This window comes from Delphinus delphis, chromosome 3, assembly GCF_949987515.2.
Source record: "Delphinus delphis chromosome 3, mDelDel1.2, whole genome shotgun sequence".
Classification (NCBI taxonomy): Eukaryota; Metazoa; Chordata; class Mammalia; order Artiodactyla; family Delphinidae; genus Delphinus; species Delphinus delphis.
The window spans coordinates 121,077,080-121,092,423 of NC_082685.1; the positions used below are offsets into that span (position 1 = coordinate 121,077,080).

At 37.6% G+C, this 15,344-nt stretch overlaps 1 protein-coding gene across 2 annotated transcripts in view; it reads left to right on the forward strand.

Annotated features, from left to right (window-relative positions):
* Window positions 1–15,344, forward strand: part of SGTB (small glutamine rich tetratricopeptide repeat co-chaperone beta) — a 47,810-nt gene that overhangs the window by 29,208 nt on the left and 3,258 nt on the right. The window contains exons 6-10 of one of the 2 annotated variants that reach the window (XM_060009421.1): window positions 7,948–8,052; window positions 12,067–12,193; window positions 12,308–12,370; window positions 13,066–13,103; window positions 14,049–14,132. In XM_060009421.1, the coding sequence (XP_059865404.1) occupies window positions 7,948–8,052; window positions 12,067–12,193; window positions 12,308–12,370; window positions 13,066–13,103; window positions 14,049–14,132 (417 nt within the window). Of the gene's footprint in view, window positions 1–7,947; window positions 8,053–12,066; window positions 12,206–12,307; window positions 12,371–13,065; window positions 13,104–14,048; window positions 14,133–15,344 lie in introns of both variants that reach the window. The other variant, XM_060009420.1, reaches the window with a different exon arrangement.

Genomic DNA, 15,344 nt, shown 5'->3' on the forward strand with positions numbered 1-15,344 from the left:
CATATCAAGCATCTTTGCTGATCACAATGCTATGAGATGAGAAATCAACTGCCAGGAAAAACTTCAAAAAACACAAGCTTGTGGAGGCCAAATAATTTGCTACTAAGCAACCAGTGGGTCACTGAAGAAATAAAAGAGGAAATAAAAAATAACTGACAAATGAAAATTGAAACACAGTGATCTAAAAACTATGGGACTCAGCAAAAGCAGTTCTAAGAGGGAAGTCTGTAGTGATACACACCTATCTCAGGAAATTTAAAAAATCTCAAACAATCTAACCTTACACTTAATGGAAATAATACAGAAGAACAAACAAAACCCAAAGTTAGTAGAAGGAAAGAAGTAATAAAGATATGAGCAGAAATTAATGAAGTAGAGACTTTAAAAAAAGAAAAAAAATCAATGAAACTAAGAGCTGGTTCTTTGAAAAGATAAAATTAATAAACCTTTATCCAGACTTACCAAGAAAAAAAAGAGAGATGGCCCAAAGAAACAAAATCAGAAATGAAAGAGAAGTTACAACAGACACCACAGAAATACAAAGAATTATATTATTATGAACAAATATACACCAATGAATTGGACAACCTAGAAAAAATGGATAAATTCCTAGAAATATACAATCTTCCAAGACTGAACTAGGAAGAAATAAAAAATATGAACAGACCAATTACCAGTAATGGAATTGCATCAGTAATTAAAAAACAAAACAAAAACAAAAACTCCCAACAAACAAAAGTCTAGGACCAGGAGATTTTCAAGTAAATTCTACCAAACATTTAAAGAAGAGTTAACAGCTGTCCTTCTCAAAAATTTGAAGAGAAAGGAATGCTTCTGAACTTATGAGGCCAGCATCACCAAAACCTGATACCAAAACCAGACAAAGACACCACAGAAAAAGAAAACTACCTGCCAATATCACTGATGAACATAGATGTAAAAATTCTCAACAAGATATTAGCAATTTGACTTCAACAAGACATTAAAAGGATCATACACCATGATCAAGTGGGATTTATCCCAGTGATGCAAGGATGGTTCAATGTCTGGAAATCAATCAATATGATATACCACATAAAAAGATTGAAGAATAAAAGTCATATGATCATCTCAATAGATGCAGAAAAAGCTTTTGACAAAATTCAACATCCACTTACGATAAAAAGTTTCTACAAAGTGGCTATAGAGGGAACATACCTCAACACAATTAAGCCCATCTGTAGCAAACCCACAGCCAGCATCATCCTCGATGGTGAAAAGCTGAAGTCATTTCTTCTACAGTCAGGAACAAGACAAGGATACCCACTCTCACCACTTTTATTCAACATAGTTTTGGAAGTCCTAGCCAGGTCAGTCAAACAAGAAAAAGAAATAATAGGAATCCAAATTGGAAAGGAACAGGTAAAACTGTCACTGTTTACAGATGACATGATACTATATATAGAAAGTCCTCAAGACACCACCAAAAACTATTAGAACTAATAAATGAATTCATTAAAGTTGCAAGATCCAAAATTAATATATGGAAGTCTGTTGCATTTCCATACGCTAAAGATGGACTAACAGAGAGATTAAGAAAACAATCCAATGTATAATTGCATAAAAAAGAATAAAATACATAGGAATAATTCTAACTAAGGAGCTGTAAAAGACCTGCACTCGGGAAACTATAAGACATTGATGAAAGAAATTGAAGGTGACACTAACAGATGGAAGGATATACTGTGCTCATGGATTGGAAGAATTAGTATTGTTAAAATGACCATACTACCCAAAGCGATCTACAGGTTGAGTGCAATCCCTATCAAAATGCCAATGGCATTTTCTACAGGACTAGAACAAATAATTTTAAAATTTGTATCCAGAAGACCCTGGATAGCCAAAGCAATCTTGAGAAAAAAGAACAAATCTAGAGGTATCATGCTTCCTGTTTTCAAACTAAACCACAAAGCTAAAGTAATCAAAACAGTATGGTACTGAAACAAAACCAGACACAGATCAATGGAACAGTATAGAGAGCCCAGAAATAAACCCACACTTACATGGTCAATTAATCTACATCAAAGAAGGTAAGAATATACAATGGGGAAGAGGCAGCCTCTTTAATAAATTGTATTGGGAAAACTGGACCAGTTTCTCACACTGTATATCAATACAAAAATAAACTCAAAATGAATCAAAGAATTAAACATAAGACCTGAAATCATGAAACTCCTGGAAGAAAACATAGGCAGTACACTCTTTGATATTGATCTTAGCAATATTTTTTTGGATCTGTCTCTTTGAGCTAGGGAAACAAAAGCAAAAGTAAGCAAATGGGACTATATCAAACTAAAAATCCATTGCAGAGCAAAGGATACTATCAACAAAATGAAAAAGCAGCCTACTGAATGGGAGAAGATAATTTGCAAATGATATATCAGATAATGGGTTACTATTCTAAACATCCAAAAAACTCATACAATTCAGCATCATAAAAACAAACCAATTAACAAATGGGCAGAGGACCTGAATAAACATTTTTCCGAAGAAGATATACAGTTGGCCAACAGACACATGAAAATATGCTCAACATCACTAATCATCAGGTAATTGCAAATCAAAACTACAATGAGGTACCACCTCACACCTGTCAGAATGGCTATCATCAAAAAGACAGCATATAAAAAGTGTTGGTGAGTATGTGTACAAAAGGGAATCCTCATGCACTGTTACTGGGAGTGTAATTTGATACAGCCACTATGGAGAACAGTATGGAGGTTCCTCAAAAAATTAAAACTAGAACTACTGTACAGTCCACTAATTTCAGTTCTGGGTATTTACCCAAAGAAAACAAAAACAGTCATTTGAAGAGATATATGTAACCCAGTATTCATTGTAGCATTATATACAATAGTCAAGATATGGGAGCAACCTAAGTGTTCATCAATAGATGAATGGATAAAGAAGATGTTTTATATATACATACATACACACACACACACACACACACACACACACACAATGGAATATTACTCAGCCATATAAAACCCCAAATCTTGCCATTTGTGACAGTGTGGATGGATCTAGAGGGTATCATCCTAAGTGGAATAAGATAGAGAAAGACAAATATTGTATCTCACTTATATGTGGAATCTAAAAAACAAAACAAACAAAATGAGAACAGATTCATTGATACAGAGAACAAACGGGTATTTGCCAGAGGAGAGTGGAGTGGTGGGTTGGGTGAAATAGATGAAGGGAATTAAGAGGTGCAAGCTTCCAATTATGAAATAAATAAGCCAGAGGATGTAATATACAGCATAAGGAATATGGTATACAATATTGTAATAATTTTGTATGGGGAAAGTTGGATACTATAATTATTGTGATCATTCCGTAATGGATGTAAATGTTCAATCACTATGTAGTTCACCTGAAACTAACATAAAATTGTACATCAACTGTATTTCAATTTTAAAAAAGGAAAAAAATTATCTATATGGTCAGATCATGTAAATATCCTGTTCCCCAGCAATCTTTTAATGTTTTTTCGGCTGCACCGTGCAGCATGCAAGATCTTAGCTCCCCGACCAGAGATTGAACCCGGGCCCTGGCAGTGAAAGTGCCGAGTCCTAACCACTGGACCGCCAGAGAATTCTCCACAACAATCTTTTACTCAGTGTTTTATCATCCACTGATGATTTGTCCCTGAATCATTAATACATTGATGGTTACAAAATGGTGATTTTTCTAATTTTATCATTTCCTTTACATAATATTTTCTCACATATTTCTGAAATGAAGAGTTTTCTTTCCTTTTCACTCTTTTTGGCTTTCCTCCTCCTTTGTCCTCTAAAAGTATTGTATGGACTCATGAATTTTTAAAAATTTACTATTCAGTGTATTATAATAAATTGCCATAATTATTATTTTGACCCTTAAATTATCCTATACAGTAAGTCCTCTACGTACGAACGAGTTCCATTCCAAGAGCGCATTCTTAAGTCCAATTTGTTCATAAGTCCAGCAGAGTTAGCCTAGGTACCGACTAACACAATCAGCTATATAGTACTGTACTATAAGAGGTTTATAATACTTTTCACACAAATAATACATAAGAAACAGGGCTTCCCTGGTGGCGCAGTGGTTGAGAGTCCGCCTGCCGATGCAGGGGACACGGGTTCGCGCCCCGGTCCGGGAGGATCCCACATGCCGCGGAGCGGCTGGGCCCGTGAGCCATGGCTGCTGAGCCTGCGCGTCCGGAGCCTGTGCTCCGCAACGGGAGAGGCCACAACAGTGAGAGGTCCGCGTACCACAAAAAAAAAAAAAAAAAAAGAAAGATACAGTACTGTACTGTATCTTACAGTACAGTACCTTGGAAAGTACAGTAGTCCAGTACAACAGCTGGCATACAGGGGCTGGCACCGAGTGAACAGGCAAGAAGAGTTACTGACTGGAGGAGGGACAGGAGGCGGGAGATGGAAGAGCTGAAGGGTCGTCAGCAATAGGAGACAGAGGGTGAGCTGCAATTTCACTCATGCCTGGTGTTGATGGCACAGGTTCTGGTTCTTTGCTGGAATCAATTCTACCTTGAAAAAATGATCCAGTGATGTCTGGGTAGTAGCTTTTTTTTTTTTCTCATCATAGATAACACAGTAGCACTGGATTGCATTTTGAACAGCTGCTGCCACCTTCGTGTACGTATACTGTTCTACATTTGGGTCTTGTGCCTCAAAAACTAACAGTGCCTCCTCAAATAAAGAAAATCCCCTTGAAATTTCCTGCATCATTAATCTCTTTGGTTCTTCAGTTACTTCTTCCTCTTGTCTCTCTTCGTCCTTTCTCTGGGCCTCCAATTCCTGGCGCTTCTTAGTACCACCTACATCACCGCTGCTTTTACACTTGCCTCCTGACATCCTGGGCTTGAAATAAAGATACCGTACTACTGGACTGTATACAGTACTGTACAGTAAAGTACACAAGAGCACAACCACTTGTAGAGGATGCACGCACGTGACAGTGTAAGCCAGACACATGAACTAATTTATGGGATTGGACATGCAGACGCATGTTCACATCTTTGAAAGTTCTCAACTTGAAGGTTCATATGTAGGGGACTTACTGTATTTGTCCAGTGGGAGTCCCTTTAAACTGGCTGTGTGTCCTCTTACATACCTTCATTTGTTTTTTGAACACTTTCTTGCTTTCTGGGAGAACAGGGTATTCCAGATTTGCCTTGTACTTTCTCTGCCCCTAGACCTGGGCTCAGCTGTTTCTGCAAGGAGCTCCTGTTCCTTTTAGTGCAGAAACCAAGATCTGATTGTAAGACCTGATCATTGCTACTGAAGTGTTACTTCTTCTAGGTTCTTTTAAAGGACAGAGCTAGGAAATATATTTTTGGAAAAGTCATCACTTTATCCAGATACCCTCAATTCATATCCAGTGTCACAGAGGTTATCTTTACTTTCCCCCATTTTATATTTGTATCTCTCTCTCACAAGAGAGCCCTGCTTTCCAACAGCACCAGAGTACTTACTCATTAGCTCTATCCTTCAGCTGATATTACAACACCAGTGTTACACCACAAGCAAGCCTACTAAGGAAACTTAAGGATTTCTTTGCGATTTATTTTTTATTCTTAGAATGCATCTCACTAAGGATATATACTCAGAATTCTGTGTTTGAAAGTTACTGGGTTGTCCAAAAAGTTCATTTGGGTTTTTCCATTAACATCTTATGGAAAAACCCAAATGAACTTTTTGGCCAACCCAATACTTGAATTCTTTCTTTTTGACATACAGTTAGGATCATTTGTTTCTGTTTTATTCCATTTGAAGGTTTTCTTTTTCATCCTTTTTGAAGTGTCATTCTCGTTTCTATCCCATTTACCCCATTCCCACCCATCCTCTAGAGGATGAGAGTGAGGCTTTTAATATAGGTTTGACTTCTGAGTCATGGAAATGTTTTTCATAAAATTAAACTAAAAAGAATGTTAATATATTATGACTTTGTATCCTTAATAATGTTCTTTGCCTTATGTCTGATATTAATGTTCCTACACTTGCTTTGTTTTGCTTGGTTTTCAGTTTGTCTCATTGTCTTTTTCTACCCCTTTAACTTCAGCCTTTGTGTGCTTATGTTGTAGGTGATATCTTATGTATACAGTTTTAGAATCTGATGTTTATCTAGGCAACTTTGTGATTACTTACATATTTGAATTATTTTCTGCTATCTTATATTTTGTCTTCTTCTCCCTCTCCTCTGTTTTTTTCTTTTGCCTTCTATTGTTAGTGATCGTTATTTTTATTTCATTTTTTCTTTCTAATTATTTGGAAGTGATACATTCTGTATTTCTTCTTTTAATGGTCATTTTTAATGGACATTCTTGTCATCCTGTTAGTTTTTTGTTTTTTCTTTTTTATAAATTTATTTATTTCTGTTTTTGGCTGTGTTGTGTCTTTGTTGCTGCACACAGGCTTTCTCTAGTTGCGGCGAGTGGGGGCTACCCTTCCTTGCAGTGCGCGGGCTTCTCATTGTGGTGGCTTCTCCTGTTGCAGAGCACGGCCTCTAGGTGCATGTGCTTCAGTAGTTGTGGCACGGGGGCTCAGTAGTTGTGGCTCGCAGGCTCTAGAGCGCAGGCTCAGTAGTTGTGGCGCACGGGCTTAGATGTTCCGCGGCATGTGGGATCTCCCCGGACCAGGGCTCGAACCCATGTCCCCTGCATTGGCAGGCAGATTCTTAACCACTATACCACCAGGGAAGCCCCATCCTGTTAGTTTTGTGTTGAGTATTCAGTCAAATAAACTCATAGCACTTTTCCACATGAACTACCAAAATGGGTTTATTGAATCATCTACTTTCATATTTATATTTTTTAACTCAAGCAAAGAAGACTATGTGTTTATTTTTTTCAAATTTTATAATCTTAGTTTGAGAAGTAGTCTCGGTCATTCGGTATAAACAAAGGTTGACAGAAAACTGGACTCACCACAACCTTTTCTTTACAGTCTGCCAGCCCTCAGCCATCACCCTTGCCCCTGCCCCAGAATCTAAGCACTATTAAGGCCAGGAATATTATTTTGATTACTGTTCTGTCCATTATGTCTAGAAAAGTATCTATGCATTAGCTCACCCTTAATAGATATATTAGTTGAATGTGTAAGGTAGAAATACTTATTCTGGAGAAGAAAGAATGGGGTAATGGTGGGATGGAGGGTAGGAGACATTACGGAACCTTTTAGTTTGAAGGACTTGCATGTTGAACAGTAATTCTACTTGTTTAGTATGGCCCTGAGGGTTGAGGTGAACACTACTACAGGGAAACAGAGAGCTGTATACTATCAGGATTGTGTGGAGGCGGGTAAGTAGCTTCATTGTCAAATCCCAGTTATTTCAGGAGAGTTTTGTTAGAGGTAACTTAGACGGGTTTAAATAGTCCTTAATTGCTCTGAGATTCTGTGCTAAGTAGATGGAATACATTGCCATACTTAATTTACAGTCAGATTCAGGCACACAGGTTAAGTTTCATTTTTCATCTTAGACTTGTAGATGATCTTAACTTTACTAATAAAGTGATCATTTAACAGCACAACACTCTGAGTGGCCATTCACAGCAATCAATCACTCTGTGTGCCTCCCCAGAAATCCCAAATGTCCTGGTGTTTTCAGTTTTCTGTTTGGGCAAATTAGAAAGGCAATAAGCAGGTAGATCAGTTGATCAGTTGTAGGGTTCTCATATTTATCTTTTCTATAGCAAAGCAAACTGGGAAAAGCAGACTGCATATTTTCTCTGAATTTTGTTTCTGAGTTTTCATTTGATTACAGAATTATTTTAGTTTGATTTAGATATTTACTGGGAATGATACACAAATTGGGGCAAGTTAAATGTAGTTTTATTAGCACCTGGAAATCTAAATTAGTGCCTTGAATGCTCCTTATAATAAAAATCTCTTCTCTTTCTCTTAGGGCTGCTGCTCAGAGTAAATTAGGTCACTACACAGATGCAGTAAAGGATTGTGAAAAAGCAATAGCGATTGATTCAAAGTACAGCAAGGCCTATGGGAGAATGGGGTAAGTTTTGGGAGAACGTTCAAAGTACAGAACAGAACTGATATGCTATTCTTAATGGCTTGGTTTTGAATTTCCTGCTTTATATTGTACCCTCTGAACTAATAAGAAGATAAATATAACATTTAGGTAGGAAATGACTGCAGTTTCTGACTTGGGAGAGAGATGATTAGTGTTTGATGAGTGGTTGGTTTTGGAGAAAATCATAACAACCATACTGAATAGACCTACTTCATATTCAAGGCTACAAATCTCAAGTAAGCACTCAGTATTTTGGCAGATAGTGCTACTACACTTCCTTCTAGATTCACCTTACTACTCTCTGAGTTGACTGTTTCACACCTACTCTTCAAATTTCCACTGCACATTCCATGGTGACTCTCAACTTTTTACTCAATTGAAAAATAGAATGTATTTAGAAGAAAAGTGATTCATCTTCTTACTTGCAAATCTACCAGTCTACTTGCACTTGTATCTACACAGATTATCTTTTTTCTGTTAAAATGGAAGGGTTCTTATCTAAGACTACTGCATTCATTCATGCTTGAGATCTCATTCCTTTGTACCTTCTCCAGGACTTTACACTTGTAATCATCTCCTTTATCTTCTACAACACCAGCTTTCCTATCTCTAACAGTGCTAATGACTGCATGTGAAAAGATCATAAAAAATCATCTGTTAGAACCATCTTTCACACAGCTACATCATTCCTTAGTTCCACTTTCTCTGCAAAGACCCTAATAATTGTCTGTACTTGCCGTCTCGTCTTCACCATCTCTTATTCTCTCTTCAGCTCACTCCAGTAGGACATTTGTCTGTATCACTCTGTTGAGAACTCTATTCAAAGTCACCAGTTGTCTATATTTTTCCAAGGTCAGTATTCAGTTCTGTATCCTCACCCTTCCCCATCTTTTTAGTATTTGGCATGATTAACCTTTTTTTTTTTTTTTGGCAGCAAGGCTTGAGGGATCTTAGTTCCCCAACCAGGGATTGAACCTGGGCCATGGCAATGAAAGTGCCAAGTCCTAATCACTGGACTGCCAGGGAATTCCCATGATTAACCTGTTTTTGAAATACTTCATTCTCTAGGCTTCTGTGACACCACACTTCGTGGTTTTCCTTCTATTTCACTGGACGCTCTTTTCCAGTCTCTCTTACTAGTTCTTCCTCCTCTGCCACGTGTAAATAATGGTGTGCTTCAGGGCTCTTTCCTCTGCTGCTGCTGTTTCTCTTTTCTCTTTGATTTCAAACTGTCCCATGCTTTTAAATTCCATCTACAGTCAGTACTCTGTATTAATGAATACTGTATTTAAGATTCACCTACTTGCTAAAATTTTTTTTGTAACTCCAAATCTGTACTCAGTATGCTTTGTGGTCATCTACAGATTGGTGAAAAACTTGAGTCATCTGATGTGCAAGATCTCAGCTGAGGTCAGATGAGGCAATGCTCTACCTTTTTGTTTCAGCTCTCATGCTGTAAAATGAGTGTCCTTTTCACAGTCTAGTGCTATATTTTTTGCATTTATGTGCTTTTTGTTGTTGGTTTCTGTTTACAGTGGCCTGCAAACATAGGCTGAAGTGTTGTCTATTGTTTTCGCATGCAAGAAGGCTGCAATGTGCCTCATCAAGAAAGTACATGTGTTAGATAAGTTTTGTTCAGGCATGAGTTAGTGCACTTGGCTGTGAATCAGTGATATGTGTTACATAAGGTTTCTTTAAACAGAAACATACATAAATCAAGGTTAGGTATGGATTGGTTGATGAAAATGTTGTTGACCAGAGGCTCACAGGAACACAACTTTTATTTCCCCTAGAACCAATTGTTCCGTATTTGCTAATTTAGTATTTGCAGTGACCTTTTAGAGCATAATTACTATGGATAAAGAGAATCGACTGTATATGTTGATGGATCTCTTAAGTTATATGTCTGAACTCCATACTCATATATTCAGCTATTTTTCATCTCTACCTAGATGTTTAATAGGCATTTTAAACTTAACATGTCCCAAACAGAACCCTTGTTCTCTTCTTAAATCTTTCTCACCTCAGTAAATATACTGTCATTCTACCTACCCAGTGCTCCAGTCTAGGAATCATCCTTCATTCTTATTACACCTGACACATCTAATCTATCAGCAAGTCCTATGAATTCTAGTTTCTACATATTCCTTGAATTCAAGTATTGATTGCTCTCTTGCTTACAACTGTAGTCCAAATTTCCATGTTGTACCTAGGCTGCTGCAATAGCTTCTTAACTGGTCTCCCTGCCTTCACTTCACTCTCCCCAGAGAAGCCAGAGTGAGCTTTCTAAAGCATAAATCACATTATGTCATTCTGTTACAACCAGAGTAAAATCCAGACTCCAAACCACGGTCCTATAATATTCCCTGACGTCATCTCTTCCCACACTTTGTTTTCTGTGCTCCCTCCTCAACCTTTGTCCTGTTCCTTAAGCATACCAAGCTTGCAGCGTTCTCAGGGCCTTGGTGCTTATTGTTGCTTCTATTTAGAATGTCTCTCCTCTAATTTTCATATGACTGCTTTCTTCTCATTGTTCAGGTCCTTTCAATATGGCTGCCTTTGAGCAGCTCCCCTATTCATTCTCTTTAAGATTACTGTTTTTTTATTTGCATGTTTATTGCTTATCCTCCCCTGTAGAATGAAACTTTCTTAAACTCAAGGACTTTTCCTTTTTCACTGAGGAATCTAAAATAGTGCCTGGTACCTAGTAGGATTCCAGGAAATATGTGTTGACTTAATTAAGTGAGGGCTCTGATGAAGTATCTTTCATGGTTGACTGGTAGAAAACTAATTAGGTTCTGAGATTTTTTCTATGATTAGGCATTATATTTTATCTAGATCAGAAGTCTGTGAGATAAGTTGGCCAAGAAAGAATTGGAGTAATTTGCTAAAAATAAACTTAGGAAAAAAACACTCTATACTGTCTCTTCATATATACCATTATTGTTTAGTTCTGAAGTAATATTCCAATAAATAAATTCTAACTAGGTGGAGGAAAACATTAAATTTAGTAACTAACTCTTTGACCTGTGCTTGGGATAATGTGTTATTGAAGTGTAAAGGTTGCTAATTTAGTTAGTTGTTTAACAACTAACATGTCTTATTCAGGAGTAGTTAGCTAATACCCCACAGCCTACTTTCATTTTTTATTTTTCATGGTAAATTGATATTTATTGTGGCTCAATGTCTCTGCCAAGAAGGAAGAAAGAAAGTGGGACATAGTGAAGGGCAAATCTAGTTCAGAGTTCTTTAAATGGTTTTAGCATCATGGAGTTATATGACCACAGAATTGTTAGCTCACATCTTTATGAAGCTTAATCATTCATAAAGCAAATTACTTTACATATTAGGCTTAAAAATGGAAGGGTATGTAAGGTTCACTTCTAATCATTAAGTTCTTTTAAAAAATTATTTTTATTAAAGTATAGTTGATTTACAGTGTTATGTTAGTTTCAGGTGTACAACAAAGTGATTCAGTTATACATATATACATATCTATTTTTTTTCAGATTCTTTTCCCTTTCTAATCATTAAGTTCTTGATTCATGTAGGACAGCCGAGGTTGTCACCAAGGAGAATGGAGAGAGTCCAGACTTACAGAATCTTGGAATTAGAAGGAAGTGATACTCCTGTGAGCCATAGTACGGTTGGCCCTTGAACAATGTGGGTGTTAGGGGTGCCAACCCTCTGCTCTCAAAAATCTGTGTATAACTTATAGGCAACCCTTTGTACCCGCAATTCCTCCACATCTGTGGTTCCTCTGTATCTGCAGATTTAACCAATCTCAGATCGTGTAGTACTTCTATATTTACTATTGAAAAAACTCCATGTATAAGTGGACCCATGCTGTTCAAGCCCTTGTTGTTCAGGGGGCAACTGTACAATGAATAAATATAGTGTAATCTGGATTCAAATTGAATGCAAGATAGATACTTGACTACATTTGTGGTGTCTTGATGTTCTTTAATCATATATCTTACACTGTATTCTTTTCAGGCTGGCCCTCACTGCCATGAATAAATTTGAAGAAGCAGTTACAAGTTATCAGAAGGCATTAGATCTTGATCCTGAAAATGATTCCTATAAGTCAAATCTGAAAATAGCAGAACAGAAGTTAAGAGAGGTATCTAGTCCTGTAAGTTACTAATGCCAAATGAGTGAAATATTTTGTCATTCACAATTTATTGTAATCAAATTGTAGTGTTTAGAGTAATTTTCATATATAATTGTTTTACAGACAGGAACTGGATTGAGTTTTGACATGGCCAGCTTAATAAATAATCCAGCCTTCATTAGTATGGTGAGTATATTTCCTTTTCTGCTTTGCTGGCTCTATTTTCCATTAGAACTATATAGTTCCAAACTTTTTAGAAACAAGTAAGAGAGCTTTTGTGATGGTGGTGGTAGGAGAGTGGTGATATAAAGCTATGGCTGAGGTTTTAACCTGCCCCTGTACTGCTTCGTGAAAAAGCCATGGGTGGACTTCAGGAAGCCCATGGATTCCCTGGAATTGTAGATGAAAATTTGTGTACATGTGGATATGTGCATTTTTCTAGGGAGAGAACCATATTTTTCATCAGATTGGCAAAGGGGTCTGCAAATCTACAAAAGGTTAAAAACCACCCTCTTACATGAAAGTGACCCTAGAAAGGTCTAGTAATCAGACTTCTAACAGGATTTTGGCTATTGTGGTTTCCTAAGCTCTTTTGGCTTTATTGATCTGATAGTAGGAAGTAAACTGCTGTCAATATCCTTAGTTTATAGTGTTTGTAATCTCTTTATCCTTGCGATGATGTATTTTTAATACCAATTTTTCTAGTACCTCCTCTTTTTTACATTCCCACTCACTTTGTATAGCACACTAAAACTCTAAAAAATGTTAGTATATACACGGTTTAGCTTTCACTCCTCTGCTTAAAAAAAAGAAAGAAATCCTTGTTAAAGATCCCTAAATATTAACTGCCTTTAACGGGAGATGCCATTTTTCAATTCTAGGCAGCAAGTTTAATGCAGAATCCTCAAGTTCAACAGCTGTAAGTATATAGAAAGAGCATATTATGTTTCTCCCTTCCACTTGCCAGCCTCCTAATTTGAGCACAGTAGCTCCAAAATGATAAAACTGGCCCCAATGCCAGTCAGTTGGAACTTAAAGCCACACCCAATTGGCCTAACCTACACAATGTGGGTATATCTACCTGCTTTTCCTTGGCCGGTATCCTACGTGTTAAGAATATATGCCAATTCTTTTTAAGTGCTTTGACTCAGAAAAGAATAATAGACCATCAGTACTAGGGGTTATTTAGGTTTATGAGATTGGGTTTCCACTTGATATGCATAATGATTTTTGGGTTCTTATTGTGAAGAGTAGACAAAGATGCCAAAAACTGACTGACTCCACACAGAGTTGCCTTTTTTTTTTTTAAATTTAGTTTTGGCTGCGTTGGGTCTTCGTTGCTGTGCACGGGCTTTCTCTAGTGGTGAGCAGGGGCTACTCTTCTTTCTGGTGCACAGGCTTCTCATTGTGGTGGCTTCTATTGTGGCGGAGCACGGGTTCTAGGCACATGGGCTTCAGTAGTTGCAGCACGTGGGCTCAGTAGTTGCAGCCTGCAGGCCTTAGAGTGCACGGGCTTCAGTAGTTGTGGCACGTGGGCTCAGTAGTTGCAGTGCGTGGGCTCTAGGGTGTGCGGGCTTCAGTAGTTGTGGCTTGTGGGCTCTAGAGCACAGGCTCAGTAGTTGTGGTGCACGGGCTTAGATTCTCCCTGGCATGTGAGATCTTCCCAGACCAGGGCTCAAACCAGTGTCTCCTGCATTGGCAGGCAGATTCTTAACTACTGTGCCACCAGGGAAGTCCTGCCTTTTTTAAAAAAATTAACATTCTAAAAATATCAATCAGTGAACCAATTTTTAAAAATATACTAATTTATTCCAGAAAAAAAAATATATGCCAATTTGAGTGATATATCTCTTGCCTACTCTAGAATGTCAGGAATGATGACAAATGCTATTGGGGGACCTGCTGCTGGAGTTGGGGGCCTAACTGACCTGTCTAGCCTCATCCAAGCGTAAGTATTATTTAAAATAGAAATAGTAAAAAAGTATTTTATATTTTACAGTTTGTCTCTAAGGTAAGGGGACCAAGGCTTTCTTTTTAAATTTTTATCTTTTATTGTTAGTATCAGTTACCTCATTAGCTATTAAATTTAAAAGTGGTTCATAAATTGAAATTTTCAGACTGAAGGGTAGGAATCCAGGAGATCTGGATCCAAGAAAAACTTTTTCAGCAGACTTGAATAGCTACTCAAGAATATATATGAATGTCAAATATTAACTTAAAGTAGGTATGAATTTAGGTACGTGTATATATTTAAAAATCATATATTGCATATATTAGTGTTCAGACAACTTAGGCAGCTGTTTTATTCAAACTCTGCAGTGCACTTCATTGCTAAGGGAACTCGTTTCATCTTCTCATTACTTGAACACATTACCTCCACCTCCATCCAAGTTGCATAAATTCTGTGCTTTTTGAGTCTGTGTGATGCTGTCACTGGAAATATTATATGAAGCAACAAGTATCATTTTCTGTTTGTGATCACAGCTGTGTAAACTCACTCGAAATATGGCATTTTTAGAGTGATCTTTAAGTGGCATGATTATAGTGATACCTAACACTTGCAGTTGGGAGGCACACACTCAGGAATTTGCATTAAATTTCTTTGCCTTTCCAAAAATCAGTTCTGTTGGGTGACTTCATAAGCATCCCAAAATGGGTGTGACACCTGTTGTATGAGAGACTAAGACTTGACTATAAGAACAAATACCCTGCATTATATTTGTGCACATACAATAAAAGCATACACTTTTTAGCCCTTTATTTATCTGTAGTTAAGCACTGGGTGGAGGGTGGATTTCACTTAATTCAGGAACTCACTTTTTTTTTTGCGGTACGTGGGCCTCTCACTGTCGTGGCCTCTCCCGTTGCGGAGCACAGGCTCTGGACACGCAGGCTCAGCGGCCATGGCTCGCAGGCCCAGTCGCTCCGCGGCATGTGGGATCTTCCCGGACCAGGGCACGAACCCGCTCTCAACCACTGCACCACCAGGGAAGCCCTAAGAACTCACTTTTTAGCTTGGGTCTTTCATTTCTCATGAAGAACACTGCACTGTAGTAATACTATATGGAAGCACTAGTAAACTTGCAGATGCTAAAGTCATGAATCTAAAACTTGCTTTAATAGAAAAAGTTCCCTTTGGGTAGTACCCACATCTTCTGCA